The sequence below is a fragment of the Ailuropoda melanoleuca genome, chromosome 14 (assembly GCF_002007445.2).
Source record: "Ailuropoda melanoleuca isolate Jingjing chromosome 14, ASM200744v2, whole genome shotgun sequence".
NCBI lineage: Eukaryota > Metazoa > Chordata > Mammalia > Carnivora > Ursidae > Ailuropoda > Ailuropoda melanoleuca.
In genome coordinates this window covers 2,651,378-2,666,080 of record NC_048231.1, presented here as the reverse complement: position 1 = coordinate 2,666,080, position 14,703 = coordinate 2,651,378, and the positions used below count along the sequence as shown (strand labels likewise).

Here is a 14,703-nt window from a genome sequence, read left to right as displayed (position 1 = left end):
TTGTTTCTAAATGCATCTGCCATGTGAATCTGTGGGTATCATAAAACAGATTACAACTTAATTGTGTGTAGAGTTTTTTTTAAAACAATTCATTGATTTTGATATCCTTGGCACCTAGCACAAAGCCTGGCACTTAAAAAAAGTTCTTGCTCAAAAAACACTGACTACATGAACAAAATGGGGGGGAGGCAACATTGCAGATAATGGTGATGTTTTAGTCTTTTTATTCTCCACCCCCGCTCCCCCACATAAAACAGAATAAATGCTAGGAGGCTCCAGTTCCCCAGGGACCTCTAGCCCTGCTGGTCTGGACATAAGCCTGGGCTTACTTCAATTCGGTGCTCCAAACCCACTCAACCACAGGGAGCACTAAGCTTCTGTGGAGAACCTTTCTCCTCCCACTTCTATCACCTACCCTCAGAGGCCCAGGGGTTTCTTGTGTCATGTCTTCTAAAAGATCCCTCTTCTCCCCCTGAAAAGGATTATTACCTTGGTGCTCTGTTCTCAACAAACTCTTCTAAAACAAAAATCATTTGGTGAACTCATTTGTATTTTGTTGTTACTGACAAGCTAATCTTTAGTGCATTATCCCCTTCTGGGATCTTTGCAAAAAAAAAAAATGATAAAAAGGATAAATATAAAGATAAAAAGGATTAATCTAAAGGACTGAATTTCTAATAGTAGAATGTCAGTCAGTGTGACTGGTGATTGGGGTGGGGAGAAGAGAGAGGCTTTAGAGCAAGAGTGCTTTTCCTTTGCCCCTGGAAACCTACTTGTAGAACCAGCCCCACTCAAAAGACAAAAAAAAAAAATCTTCATTTCACACCAAAACATGCTTGTGATTCTGTCCTCTACTTCCTACGCAAAAGTGTCGTAAGAGAAAAAGAACAAATTTTTGCCAACAAAACGGCAGACTACTGCGAGCTTGTGCGTTAATGTCAGTGGTGGACCAGGTAGGTGAGGTGTAGGTGGGGATGGATGACAGATCAGCTCAAAAGTAAATTCCCTCTCCAGCTTCAGATTGTTGAGATATCCTCAGCCAGTTTTTAAAAGAAGCCCACCCCTTCAGTCCCTGATTTACTCTCCAGCCAGCCTGAGGCAAGACTGCTGCCGAGGGTTAATACTTTGCTCTGCAGCACTCCTTGTACTCCCTCCACAGCATCAGAGGGCTGTCACGGGCTTTGTGGCCTTTTCAATACTGTTCCTGTGTATGATGGGAGCAGCCCCCCCCGCTCTCTTCAACCTGGTCACCTTTGTTTTCCTCTGAGCAAATGACTGGATCTAATTCTATAAACCAGGTGCCTCCAGGTACACTGTACATGAAGCTGGCAGTGTAAGCAACTGCCATTTTCATTCGGTTGTGAGATGGGAATTTTGTGCCTTTTCTTTCTGAAGATTTATTGACATAACATTCTATAAAGACCATTTGTTGCAACAACATGGATGGATCTTGAGGCCATTACGCTAAGTGAAAAAAGTTAGAGAAAGACAAGGTATGATCACGTTAATCGGTGGAATCTAAAAGAGCCAAACTCGCAGAAACAGGAGAATGGTGGGGTTTTTTTTAAGATTTTATTTATTTTTGTGAGAGAAGAAGAACAAGTTGGGCGTAGGGAGAGAGGAGCAGAGGGAGAAGCAGACTTCCCACTGAGCAGGGAGCCCGATGCAAGACTCAATCCCAGGATCTTGGGATCATTACCTGAGCTGAAGGCAGACGCTTAACCAACTAAGCCACCCAGGCGCCTACGAGAATGGTGGTAGCCGGCATTAGAGGGTGGGGGAACTGGGGAGATATTGGTCAAAGGTTATAAATTTGTGACTAGAAGGCGAATAAATTCTGGAGACCTAATGCACAGCGTCATGATTATGGCCAACAATACTGTATTATAAACTTCAAAGCTGCTAAGAGACTTGATCCTAAATGTTCTCACCAGGAAAGAAATGATAATTATGTGCTATGACAGAGGTGTTAGTTTAATGCTCTGATGGCAATCATATTACAATATATGAATATATCCAATCAACATGTCATACACCTTAAACTTATACCATGTTAGATGTCAATTATATCATAATTTTTTAAAAAATTTGTGACTTGCCTAATTAGAGAATAAATTTGCATACATTCTTTAGCAAGGCTTCTACGCCTGTTTCATAATCTGGTGGCAGGAATTTTGAAAATACTTACATTTTGTATCAAATTTGAAGCACCATGGCTTTGTTCTTTTGAACTTAATTTTTTGTTTCTAAGTGAAAGAGGGAAATAACTAAATGAGAAATGTGCTGTCGATTTTAAAGCTGTATTCCAGATTTTTAACTCACAAAAGGTGAGCAAAAAGATTATGCTGTACAGAATGGTTTAATCCAAATGTCAGCTCCAGGGGCTCATGAGACAGCTACAAACTTTTCAGTTCTGCTTGTTTGGGAGGCGGGCTATGTCTTTATTCAGAAACCTCTGACATTGGCTGGGTCTCTGGCCCCACTGCCATGTTTCTGAAGGTACCACTTCTCCAGAACCTCTGTTTCCATCGTTGCTGCCCCTTCTCAGCAGCAGGGACATGTGTATGAGGAGGAGGCATGATATAACTCCAGTCTACCTCTAGGCCACCACTGAGGCATGACATTTGTCAGTAGGGCATCAGGATGCACTCAGTCAGTGCCATCCAGAGGAACAGGACAGGTACCCCGAGCCCTCTGTACTTTCCGTTCTGTTTCCAAGGCACTGATGGTGCAGCCCAGTGAGACAGTCATAGAGGTGTGGGTGGCAGGAGATGCAATGGCCTGCTCTTCTCTGTGAATTTATGAACCATCCTCAGGGATGGAAACGAGCCCTTCAAAGCAAAATACAGTGACAGTCAGTGCCCTGGCCAAAGCCCTAGGTCTACTCACTCGTGCTTGAGAACGCAAAGGCCAGGTGAGGACGTGCAGCGACCACAGCTTTGCGGTTGAGCCCCGCGGCAGCCCCCCAACAGTACCGCCAGTGTTAAGTGTGTGTGTGTGTGGGTTTTGTCTCCTCCGCAGCTATTGACCTGCTGTACTGGCGGGACATCAAGCAGACCAGCATTGTGTTCGGGAGTTTCCTGCTGCTGCTCTTCTCCCTGACCCAGTTCAGCGTGGTGAGCGTCGTGGCCTACCTGGCCCTGGCCGCGCTCTCGGCCACCATCAGCTTCCGCATCTACAAGTCTGTTTTACAAGCTGTGCAGAAAACCGACGAGGGCCACCCTTTCAAGTGAGTGTCCCAGCCAGGCCAGCCCTTGCCCAGCCCCTCCTGGACCCCCTGCTCTCTGACTCTGCTTCAGCCCCCGGGCATTTGGGTGATGCATCTCAGGGAACGGACAGACCTCGCAGAGTCTTTTGAATGCCCTGACTTTTAATAGCTAATATTTCTAATTAATTTCTAAAACTCCGTTATCCCTATTGTAACACTTATTGCTGTATTGACTTTTTATATTTTCATTATCACAAATGAATTAATATGTGTATTTAACATAAATTTACATATAATATTAATAGTTTATATTTAATTATTACTAATAGTAATCATAATCCATCATATGTGTACAGTGTTTTATCATTTAAGGAGTGGTCAACAATGAATCCTCCCAGCCCTGTGAAGAAGGCAGGGCAGTGCAATCTCTATTTACAGGTGGGAAAACAAAGTCTAAGAAGTTAAGTGACTTGCCCAAAGTCACATGGCCAGTGACTAGCATAGAGTCAGGACTAGGGTGTTTGGATTTTTATTTCTATGGTCTCTGGAAGCTTACTACCAAAGGGCCAACTTTCTGAGGGGTGCAAGGTTATGAACAGTCTTATAATGTACCCTTCTCTGCATTTTTGTACTGGGGAAGTCTGACTAGAATGAACATTGAGGAGGAAGGATTTTTTGTTTTGTTTTGTTTCTTTTTTTAAATTTTATTTAAATTCAACTAACATATAGTATATTGTCAGTTTCAGAGGTAGAGTTTAGTGATTCATCAGTTGCGAGGAGGAACTGTTTTTCAGGCAATATAGTAAGAGGACGAATGAAACGGGGCAGAGGGAGGTCATAGCTCCCCCGGCAGCTGCATGCCGATCCGCTCTGCCCCAGATTATCTCCTGACTCTGGCTCGTGAGCCCGGGGCCTTTCAGCGCTGACTCTCAGAGTCACCCTCTCCCCGGAGTGGCCCCAGAGTGAGGCTTCAGTCCAGGTGGCCTCGGCCCCTGCAGCAGAGGGACAGTTCTGAGTCCTAGGTGAGCCTTGTAGACGCTGCGGCGGATGGCTGCTGGACCAGGATGCCTTCCTGGCTCACCCTCACCAGTCAGCTGAATGAAGGCCTTAGGGCACTATGCTCTCAAAAGCGGAAAAGATGCCTGTGTCGTGGGGACTTATTGACAGAAGGGGAAAAGGCTGCGTATCAGACCTCCCTTCCCAGCCTCTGGCTCCTGACCTCAATGTTAAACAGTTACACTCCAAGCATTCTTGCCCATGGGATGTATTTGGCCTTCTCCTAATGCAGTTCATGGGTCTTCTGGGCTATAACTTGGCTGTCCAAGTTCCCACCCCGAAGGTGTGAGAAGCGGAGAGAAGTGGAGTGTCTTCATACCAGAGTTATATCATGCCTCCTTCAGTGGCCCCAGCCTGTGACCAGGGTGCCTGTCTTCAGTCCTGCTCTGCCCCAGCCTCTGCCCCCAGCCATCCAAGGAAGGCTAGTTTCTTTCACATTCTTGACCCCTAAAACTGTCACGTTCAATTAGCTCAACTACTTTTCCTTCCTTTAGGAGACAAATTTAAAATAAAAAACTTCCTTTGGTTGAGTTGTTTTTAATCAGTAAAAGGAATATCTGACTCAGAGTACATTTTGGATCAAAACTTACTATCTGGGGGTGCCTGGGTGACGCAGTCGTTAAGCGTCTGCCTTCGGCTCAGGATGTGATCCCAGCATTCTGGGATCGAGCCCCACATCAGGCTCTTCTGCTGGGAGCCTGCTTCTTCCTCTCCCACTCCCCCTGCCTGTGTTCCCTCTCTCTCTGGCTGTCTCTGTCAAATAAATAAATAAAATCTTTTAAAAACAACAACAACAACAACAAAAAACCTTACTATCTGGACAAATCATCATTTTTCTATTTTTTTCTAAAGAGTAGGAAAGCCATAAGGTTTTAGTGTAAACTCTCTAAAATTCAAACCAAATGCTACTTTCCTTTTTTTCATCTCAATTCACAGAGTTAGGTAAGCCCTATAAGAACTCTAGAAATATCCTCTAGGTAGACAACATGGTTCTGTCTTAGAATAGAGAGAGAGAAGGAGGAAGGGAGGATGGGCCCTCTGTGGGGAGCTTCGCCAAACAGGACGATGGACTTTTTGAGGAGCCTGGTTTATCCACCCATAATCACATGTCATCATTTGAAAAACTGAAAATTGTAGTCACTAAAAATATTGCTCTTAGTAGAAACAGCGAGCTTTTGAATACAGCCCAGCTCCCTTGAGTGTTCAGAACTCTCTGCATAAAACCTGGAAGTATTGTCCAAAATTTAATTATGAAATATTAAAGTTTTGATAATGAACAATAATTGGCAGCTAGGATTTTCAGATACCTCAGTTATTTAAAAAGGCGATCCCTCTCCCTGCTGCCAAGGGGAAACGAGGACTTTCATAGCTACCTAGTGGGCCAGGGATGTCTGGAGAATGAGCGCATTTGGGGCTGACTTCCCTCGGCTTCCCTCCAGTTGCTCTGAACTGTCAGCGCCCACTGTCCCGCGGTCTCGGGGATGCAGAAATAGTCACAGTGCACCGCTAACAGCCGCGATTCCCAGGTTCCCCGGGCAGTGGCGGTGGGTGTGTGCGGTGCCCTGCAGCCCCCAGAGGGGAGCCGGCTGTCCTCAGAGCTGTTCCGAGCTTGCGTCTGAGGGAGCTGTGTGTGGGGATGGTGTGTTGACAGGACCTACCTGGAGCTCGAGATCACCCTCTCTCAGGAGCAGATGCAGAAGTACACGGACTGCCTGCAGTTCTACGTGAACAACACGCTCAAGGAGCTGAGGCGGCTCTTCCTCGTCCAGGACCTGGTGGACTCCCTAAAAGTACGATTGCTTACGCCGTGCACTCGACAATCTCGAGTGTCGTTTTCCCTAAGGGCATCCTGTAAACCACCACAAACTAAAGAGTAAGAAGCAAGCGCTGATTACACTCTAGAGCGAGAAAACCTGCAGCTGTGCAGTCCCGTGGAGCTCAGCCAGCCCCAGCCCCTCCCCCTCATCTTACACATGCCAAAACTACGGCCCAGAGAGGCTAAGACACTTGCCCGAGGTTGCCCAGTGAGTCACTGGCAGAGCCGGCATCCAACGGAGGGTCACACAGCTTCTAATTCTGAACTTTTTACAATACACCAGGTTGTCCGTCCTTACCACTTTCAATTCCTCAGCCGATTTCCTAAAATTAATGTTTTAAAAAATCTCATTTGGGGAATGTGAAAAACGTCTATGCTTTTTTCACTGAAAGAAACCCTGGACTCTGCTAATGGTGAGACGTGCAAGTGTCCTTATGTAGTGGGGGCTGTGAGACAGAGCCTCTGAGGCAGTGGACCTCAGGCACCTGGGCGTTCCTCCTGGCACTCTCACTGAACTTACCAGGGTGCTTTGAACACACTGCTTTTCCCACCCTGCAGTGTATGTATAAACCAGAAGTCAGTGAGTCAGGCTGCAGCAGGGCCTGAGCGAGGTTGTTATGGGTTCCCCATGCTCCCAGAGCGCTTTGTGCATGCGGGGCAGGGGTCTTATAGCAGGGGCTGCCCAGCAGCTGTTGGAGGAAAGGCAGAAGGAAAAGTGAGTAACGTGCCCTGGACCCTCAAGACACTTTCCTGGAATAACATCCTTCCAAGTAATGAGTAGAGAGAGATACCGGGGGAGATTGTAATTACTTACCCTAGCGCTTTTCAGTGATGTTTCTATTTGTATGTGTGATGTAAAAATAATGGGCCAGAACAGAGGTCAGCAATCCTTATTTGTTAAGGGCCGTATAGTAAGTACTTCAGGCTTCGCATGCCTAAATCTCTGTCCCAGCTACTCAGCTTTGCCATCACAGCAGGAAAGCAGCCTAACCCAATGCATAAAGGAATGACTGTGGCTGTGAGCCAATAAAACTTTATTTATGAACACTGAAAATTGCATTTCATATCATTTTTACATATCACAAAATGTTATTCTTGCTTTGATTTTATTCAACCATTTAAAAATATAAAATTCATTCTTAACTCACGGGCCCATAAAAAACAGGCCAAGAGCCATAGTTTGCTGACCCTTGTCTTATTATTTCATTGAGTCCTTCGAATCTTATAACAAAGGGTTCTGAGAGAAGTGAAGACTAGATCCCCTTTCAGTAATTCTGTGATGAGCTTTAAATGCTTACATTTCCTATTGAAACCATGGTGGATTTTCCCCAGTTTTAATCCAAAAAAGTCACTGAAATAAAACTCTCATCTGTCACAAATGGTTTTAAGAGCTCTGATAATCTTTTTGTTCTTCAGTTTGCGGTCCTGATGTGGCTCCTGACTTACGTCGGCGCTCTCTTCAACGGGCTGACCCTGCTGCTCATGGGTAAGGACAGAAGAGCATGTCATGTCTTACTTCACCCGCTCCGTGAGCATAGACTTCCTAGGCCGTTAGCTGTGAGCTGGTTGTCATAGATTCCTAGGAACAAACGCCACGTGGTGCAGGGCGTTTCCTGACCATCATCATTCAGTTAGGGGGTATAATATTTATTAACACTGAATTTCTTAGACTGAAGTGTTTTTTTTCTCTTCAAGCACGGCTAGTTTCGTTTGGTTCCCAGTCAATACCTGTTTGCAACAGGCGGTTATGGACAGAAATTCATTTTCATCGTGGGAGGCTACGGTCCATCCTCATTCCAGGAATAATGGCTTAATATTTATAGAAGGCTTGGTGCCCCTTTATTTTCCTTATGGACTGCCCTGCCGTCTTTTAGCTAAAATGCTAGCTGCTATAAAATAATGCTCTAACATCACATAATTATATACAAATGTATGTAAAAGCTTCTCCTGCTGATAACCCTCAGAATTTTAATACCGTATTTGTTTTTCACCCCAGCCGTGGTTTCAGTGTTTACTGTACCTGTAGTGTATGTTAAGCACCAGGTAAGTCCTGTGTGATGTCAAATATTCACCTTAAATTTTGACCTTGTGACCTTTGGGTGTGCTCATGATTTCTTCCTCTTCGTAGGCACAGGTTGACCAATATCTGGGACTTGTGAGGACTCACATAAACGCTGTTGTGGCAAAGTAAGTCACATTGTGCAATTCCGAAGAAGGAGAGACTGCCTTAGGCAGGCTTTGTGGGGATTAGAGAGGAGTGATAAAGGGATAGTAAAATAGTAAGTTGATTTATGATCACTCACTCATTCATGTCATGTATTCACACCTTTCCCAATCATATTACTTCAGAAAATAAGTATACATTTTAAAACTCTCAATTAAATAAAGCTTCCAGTGGTTTACTTCAGGTATCATGATGAATGAGTTTTAATGAGTGAATGACATTAAGCTCTATCTGGGGACTGGCTTATGTCCAAGAACAAGATGGGTTGGAGGAAAGAAGGAAGCTTGATTCAGAAAACTAAAATTAATTTATAACATTTTAACTGAAGTAAAAACAATCAAGTTAACAAACATTTTCAGCAATAAATACCACTAATTTTATAAGCCACTGAAATTGTTTATAAAACTTGAGGAATTTTAAAAATCTGTAACAGGTGTTATGTTTTCTAGTACATCATTTTGACTCAACAAGTGTGTGTGTTTATTTGCTTATTTAATTAACACCATTGCTTTTTAAACCTGAGTCTTGTATAGTATTCAGTTGTAAGTAGCCACAGCTAAATGGACATTAATCTTAGTTTTCCATAACTCTTAAATTAGTGTTTGTAAATATACCTCCATCTAAAATGATAGTTTTTGTGTTGTCATTTTATTTTTTTTTAACTTTCCTTTTTTTTTTTTTTAAAGATTTTATTTATTTATTTGAGATAGAGAGTGAGAGAGAGAGAGCACAAGCTGGGGGACAGAGGGAGAGGGAGAAGCAGCGTGGTACCCCACTGAGCAGGGAGCCCAATGCGGGGCTTGATCTCAGGACCGTGGGATCATGACCTGAGCCGAAAGCAAAGGCTGGTGCTTAACGGACTGAGCCACTCAGGCGCCCCATATGTTGTCATTTTATTAACGATTTTGTTTTCATCAAAAGCTGACCTAGGCTCCCACTGGAAATACATGCCATAAAAGGGCTAGACTTTGTTGACACAAACTCCCTCTCATAATCTTAGAATCACATGGCTGGACGTAGGTGGTGATCAGAATTAAAGGGAAATATTTTAGACAGCCAAAGATATATAAAACAAAACAAACAAAACAACCACTTTAAAGTTCTTCTGCTATTTGATTTGCATATCATCCGTTAGGTTCTTTCCTACAGTATATGAAGATTTTTGGTTTTTACTGTGTACTCTTCATATTCTTCCTCTTAAATTCATGGTGAGCTTGGATCTGGATCAGATCTACAGCACATTTCAGAATGCCTGAAATTATCACCTGGGACCCAAATGCAACTAATATCTGATGAAAATCAATAGATTGAAGCCAAAGTAGTCATTGTTTTGTATTAAGAAATGGCAGCTTGGTATAGTATGACTGTTGGTGGTGCCAGAACCTGGGGAAGCTGGTAAAGACCCCAGTTCCCAGATTCTTAAAACAGACCTATAGAATTAGAATTGCTAGGGTTGGGAACCTAGAATCTATACTTTAATGAACTCCCCAGGTGACTTTTTGGCAATTAGAGCTGTGTTTTGGGGAACTATAGCAACACCAGAACAGGAGCTTAGAAACTAGAAGATAGAAGTTCTAGTCCTAAGTTGTCCAATACTTAGTTTGGGGATCTTGCACAAATCACATCTATTAATTTTTTATTTCATTGATTGGTCGGTTGGTTCCAAAAAGAGCCATACCTGTGATTTCCCAGGTACTGCATGCAACGGGCACGGAGGGTATAAAGATGAAAGAGATGGTCCCCACCCTAGTGCAGCTCTCAGGCTCTCGGTGCAGACAAAACTGTAAAGAAATAAGTATAAGACAGTGTAAGAACCGCAATGAAATTATATAAAATGTGAAGGACAGAGAGATAAGGAAATAACTGTTCCTACCTGGAGAGATAATGGAAATGACACTAAATCCTCACAAAAATGAAGGCCTTTGTCTTAGCTCAGGCCACTGTAACACAGTACCACAGACTGGGTGGCTTACAAGCAACACCAATTTATTTCTCCCAGTTCTGGAGGCCGGAGGTCGAAGATCAGAGTGCCCGCATGGTCAGGCTCTGGTCAGGGCCTTCGTCCAGCTTACAGACTTCTCGCTGTGTCCTCACATGGTAGAAGTGGAAGGGCGCTCTCTGGGGTCTCTGTTAGGGACATTAATCCTATTCATGAAGGCTCCACTCTCATGACCTAATCACCTCCGAAAGGCCTCACCTAATACCAACGCATTGGGGGCTAAGTTTCAACATATGAATTTGGGATGGGAGGACACAAACATTCCACCTGTAGCATCCCTGAAGGATGGGGGAACACTCGCCAGGTGGGTGGTAAGGGGAAAGACATTGCAGGAAAAAGAAATAATGTAAGTAGAGGCAGATGCGTGGAAACGTAGGTCATTTAGGAAACAATGAGTCAACCAGTGTGTCTAAAGCTTAAATGAGAAGGAAGATCAACTGAAAGAGTCTAGAAAGAGATGCTGAGGTCAAGTGTTGAATGCTCTAAGGAGTGACTCTACCCCAACGGGAAATGGCCAGCCCCTGCTGTTTTTATGCCGGGGTGATGTAATCAGAGCTGGGTTTTGCACAGATCACGATGACAATCTAGTGGGAGGAGAGTTGCACCGGAGAGTGGAGATGTGGTGATCAGATTGGCTAAGAAGTGATCACAATTCACAGAAAGTGATAGGGGTCTAGGCCTGTTAAAATGGAGAGAAAGGAGAGAAGACAGAGAACATACAGTGTATGAACATACATGTATAATCCAATTGTTAAAATTGGCAATCAGGGCTGTGAAAAGGAAAAGAAGGAAAACATTACCCATGAGAACTACCATGGTTTCTGTATTTGAGCTTTATTCAGACTTGGCTCTGAACTTCTTGGTAGCTAGAGCAAAAAGAGAAACTAGGCAAGTTACATAGCTCTTGTTATCAGAAAGGAGGGAACAGAAGTTCTTCAAGAGAACCTGTTTTGCCTGACACTAAATTTTGAAGGAAATTTCTTGGTGGGCTCTTACCTCTAAGGCTCCTTCACCTCTGAAATTCTGACTCCACATTAGAATAAGTCCCAGCACAGGAACTCACATCATTTTAGTGAAACACTTAAGAACAGGATCTTCAGAATCAGGCTAGTTTGAGTCCATTTCTGGCATTCTCAGCTATACGAGTTCATCTGTGAACCTGTGTCCTTATCTGCATACTGGGAATGTTAATACCTAACTCTTAAGGTTGTTGGGGATTAAATGAGATAATGTCTGTAAAGTACTCTGACTTGGACAGAAGACACAATAAATAGTAGACACCATCATCCTCAGCCTCATCATCGTGCTATTACTGCCTAGAGATCGGATGAAGAGGAGTGTGGAGGTCCCAGACCAGGTCAGGAAGACCTCAGTGCCACTACCTTCTCTAAGCAGAGGACATGGATGGAACCTGTCCCGGTCACTTCTGGGTCTCAGTTTGATGCACAGAAACGTGTCTCTACTTCTGCATAGAAATATGTTCTCAGACACTCATACTTTGCTATCTTATCTTTTGGAATATTAAGCTATTTGGTCAGCTAGCTAGTTTAAGCAAGAACACGTAATGAAGTCACAGAATGATTTCATTAATGACACTTATGACTGACCATTTTTTGATATTGTCTTTTTAGGATTCAGGCTAAAATCCCAGGCGCTAAAAGGCATGCTGAGTAAATCGATTTCCCACTGGGGACTGGACACGAACCAGAATGTCTGGAGTGGTAACAGCTCTGTTCTTACATGTTACTGCAAATTGATTGTTTCTCCCCCCAATACCATCATCTTAGAGACAAACTTTCAACAGCTGTTTTCACGCTGTTCCTGTACTCTTAGGATATTTGAGTCACTTGTGTCAAGCACTAAAGTATAGAGAAAAGTGTATTAGATGTGGTTTTAATTTTGTGTTGCTAAAAAAAAAAGTGCATGATGGTGAGAGCCCAACTTATTTTTCTTCTTCGGTGTTCTCCTCCTCTCTGCAATGCTTCTGTAGCTTCTAATGTCCCCTGTGGCTAGGCCTTTCCCGCCAAGTGCCCCGATGCAGTAGTGGAAACCGCTTATATGTCCTTGGGTTGCTGGTTGGATTCATCTTTAATAACAATATATAGAATTGTAGACTGATGTTTTAGTGTTTTCCAACACACAACATAAAAATAAAAACAGTCGACCATACTTCTGGTAATCAGTTTTGTATAACTTAAAATAATTAAATAAATGAATAACCCCCCCCCCAAAAAAAAACATGCAGTACTTTTGTTGTGTGGGACTGACAGGCTGATTTACATGTATGGTAAAAAGTACCAGCATGTTAACTTTATTACAATTTGTATTACTTTCTCTGTAGTTCCTAATGGACCTAATTATGGACTCTGGATATTTGCACTTATGTACTTGATACTGAATGCATAAATAAATGTTACTAAATGTAAAACCTTCTCCCTCTCTTCTTGTGCTATGACCAGAAAATGCAGAATTTCTAAGAGACAGAGTCTTCCGAGGGCAGTCTGGGAAGACTGAGACCAAAAGCTCACTTTGCTCCTGTCTCTAGGACCATAGGGTCCAACCCCAACTTGGTATATGCTCCCTTAGGTTATTGATGGAAGTCATGGAAAAGGAGTAAAACTGGGAAGCATGCTTCATGTTGTACTCTGCGGGGTTGATGCAGATATTTTAAGTCATTTTTTAAAAACTTGCAAGTGATATAAATCCTTCTATAAACTTCTTTTTTAATTTTCTAAATATTTTATTTATTTTTTAATTATTTTTTAAGTTAACATATAATGTATTATTTGTTTCAGGGGTACAGGTCTGTGATTCATCAGTCTTACACAACACCCAGTGCTCACCACAACACATACCCTCCCCAATGTCCATCACCCAGCCACCTCGTCCACCCCCCAGCAACCCTCAGTTTGTTTCCTAAGATTAAGAGTCTCTTATGCTTTGTCTCCCTCTCTGATTTCACCTTGTTTCATTTTTTCCTCTCTTCCGCTTTGATCCTCTGCCTTGTTTCTCAAATTCCACATATCAGTGAGATCATATGATAATTGTCTTTCTCTGATGGACTTATTTCTTTTAGCGTAATACCCTCTAGTTCCATCCACATCATTGCAAATGGCAAGATTTCATTTTTGATGGCTGTGTAATATTCCACTGTGTATGTAAACCACATCTTCTTTATCCATTTATCTGTTGATGGACATCTGGGCTCTTTCCATAGTTTGGCTATTGTGGGCATTGCTGCTATAAACTTCTTACAATAATATGCAACAATTTATATGCTATGAAGTCAATCTTTTGGTAATTATTTCTTGAGCACCTACTGTGTGCCAAGCACTGAGAATAGGGCTGGGAATAAGAGAGAGGACACTTCCTCCCATCACCAAGACAGATCTTCTAAGGATTGCTTGCTGCTTTTCATAAAAATCCAATTGCCTATTCCATTTCACTGTTAGGGTCAAAAGTCAAAGATGAAGTGGATGAAAATAGTAACAGTGGGAGGAATAAAAGTAGCAGGAGAAAAAAGGAACAGTAACTTACAGAAAGCTTCCTTTGACCCGTTTCACACTTGGGCTCAGTAAGCACTCATGGAGGTTCCCTTCTGCACAAAGTGGTGTGACGACCACAGGGGCAACTGGTTGCTGTGCCAACAGCCAAGATGGAGGGAGGTGGGAGGCGGCTATGGGGAAATGCGAACTAAATAAAAGCAGCATGAGAGAAGAGCTGTCTTCCAAGATCAGAGCAACAGAGAAGGATTCTCCAGAGGAGGTGAACTTTGCGGCTGGGTCCTGGTATGGTTTTTTCCAGACGGAGAAGGTGGTTCATCCCAGTATGGAGAAAGAACGTGACCTAAGATGCTGAGGCACGGAAGTGCATGGCATATGCAGGGAACAGTGCGTAACAAGCTGAATTGGGGTGTGAGGTGCTTGGGGTTGTAGTAGTGCCATGTGAGGCTGAAAGCTGGGTCGAGACACCTAGGAAGAAACTTGAATGCTAAGGGGTTTTAGCTTTGTTTTTTAGAACTCAGAGCGTCACGTGAACACACTGAGGGTGCCGGATGCTGGAGAGAGTAGAAGAGGATTGTAGCATAACTAACACCACACGGGTGACAAATGAGTAGGCCTCTGCTAAAGCGGCTACAGTGAGAATATAAGGGGACATTCACCTGTCCTTCATCCTTTCTCTCAGCCCAACATGCCGAGACCCCCTGTGCCCAGAGGAGCCACTAGGAGATGCTATGGAGGGAGAGGGGACCGGAGTTGGTGATTGACTAGATGTGGGGTTTCAAGACCAAAGCTGACCCTGAGTTGGTGCCTCCTCAATTTTCACACCCTGGCAGCTGGCTCGCCTCGCCCTAGCCCCAGACTAGCTGTTCAGGAGATTGCAGCACCATTTTTCGGGAG

The 14,703-nt window shown here is 43.5% G+C and overlaps 1 protein-coding gene across 1 annotated transcript in view; it reads left to right on the top strand.

Moving 5' to 3' along the window:
* Positions 1–12,731, top strand: part of RTN1 (reticulon 1) — a 213,268-nt gene extending 200,537 nt beyond the window's left edge. Inside the window, 6 exon segments of the mRNA XM_019800002.2 lie at positions 3,022–3,229; positions 5,916–6,054; positions 7,497–7,566; positions 8,077–8,123; positions 8,209–8,267; positions 11,935–12,731. Of these exon segments, the coding sequence (XP_019655561.2) occupies positions 3,022–3,229; positions 5,916–6,054; positions 7,497–7,566; positions 8,077–8,123; positions 8,209–8,267; positions 11,935–11,977 (566 nt within the window). The 3' untranslated portion in view covers positions 11,978–12,731.
* Positions 12,732–14,703: the final 1,972 nt, after the last annotated feature.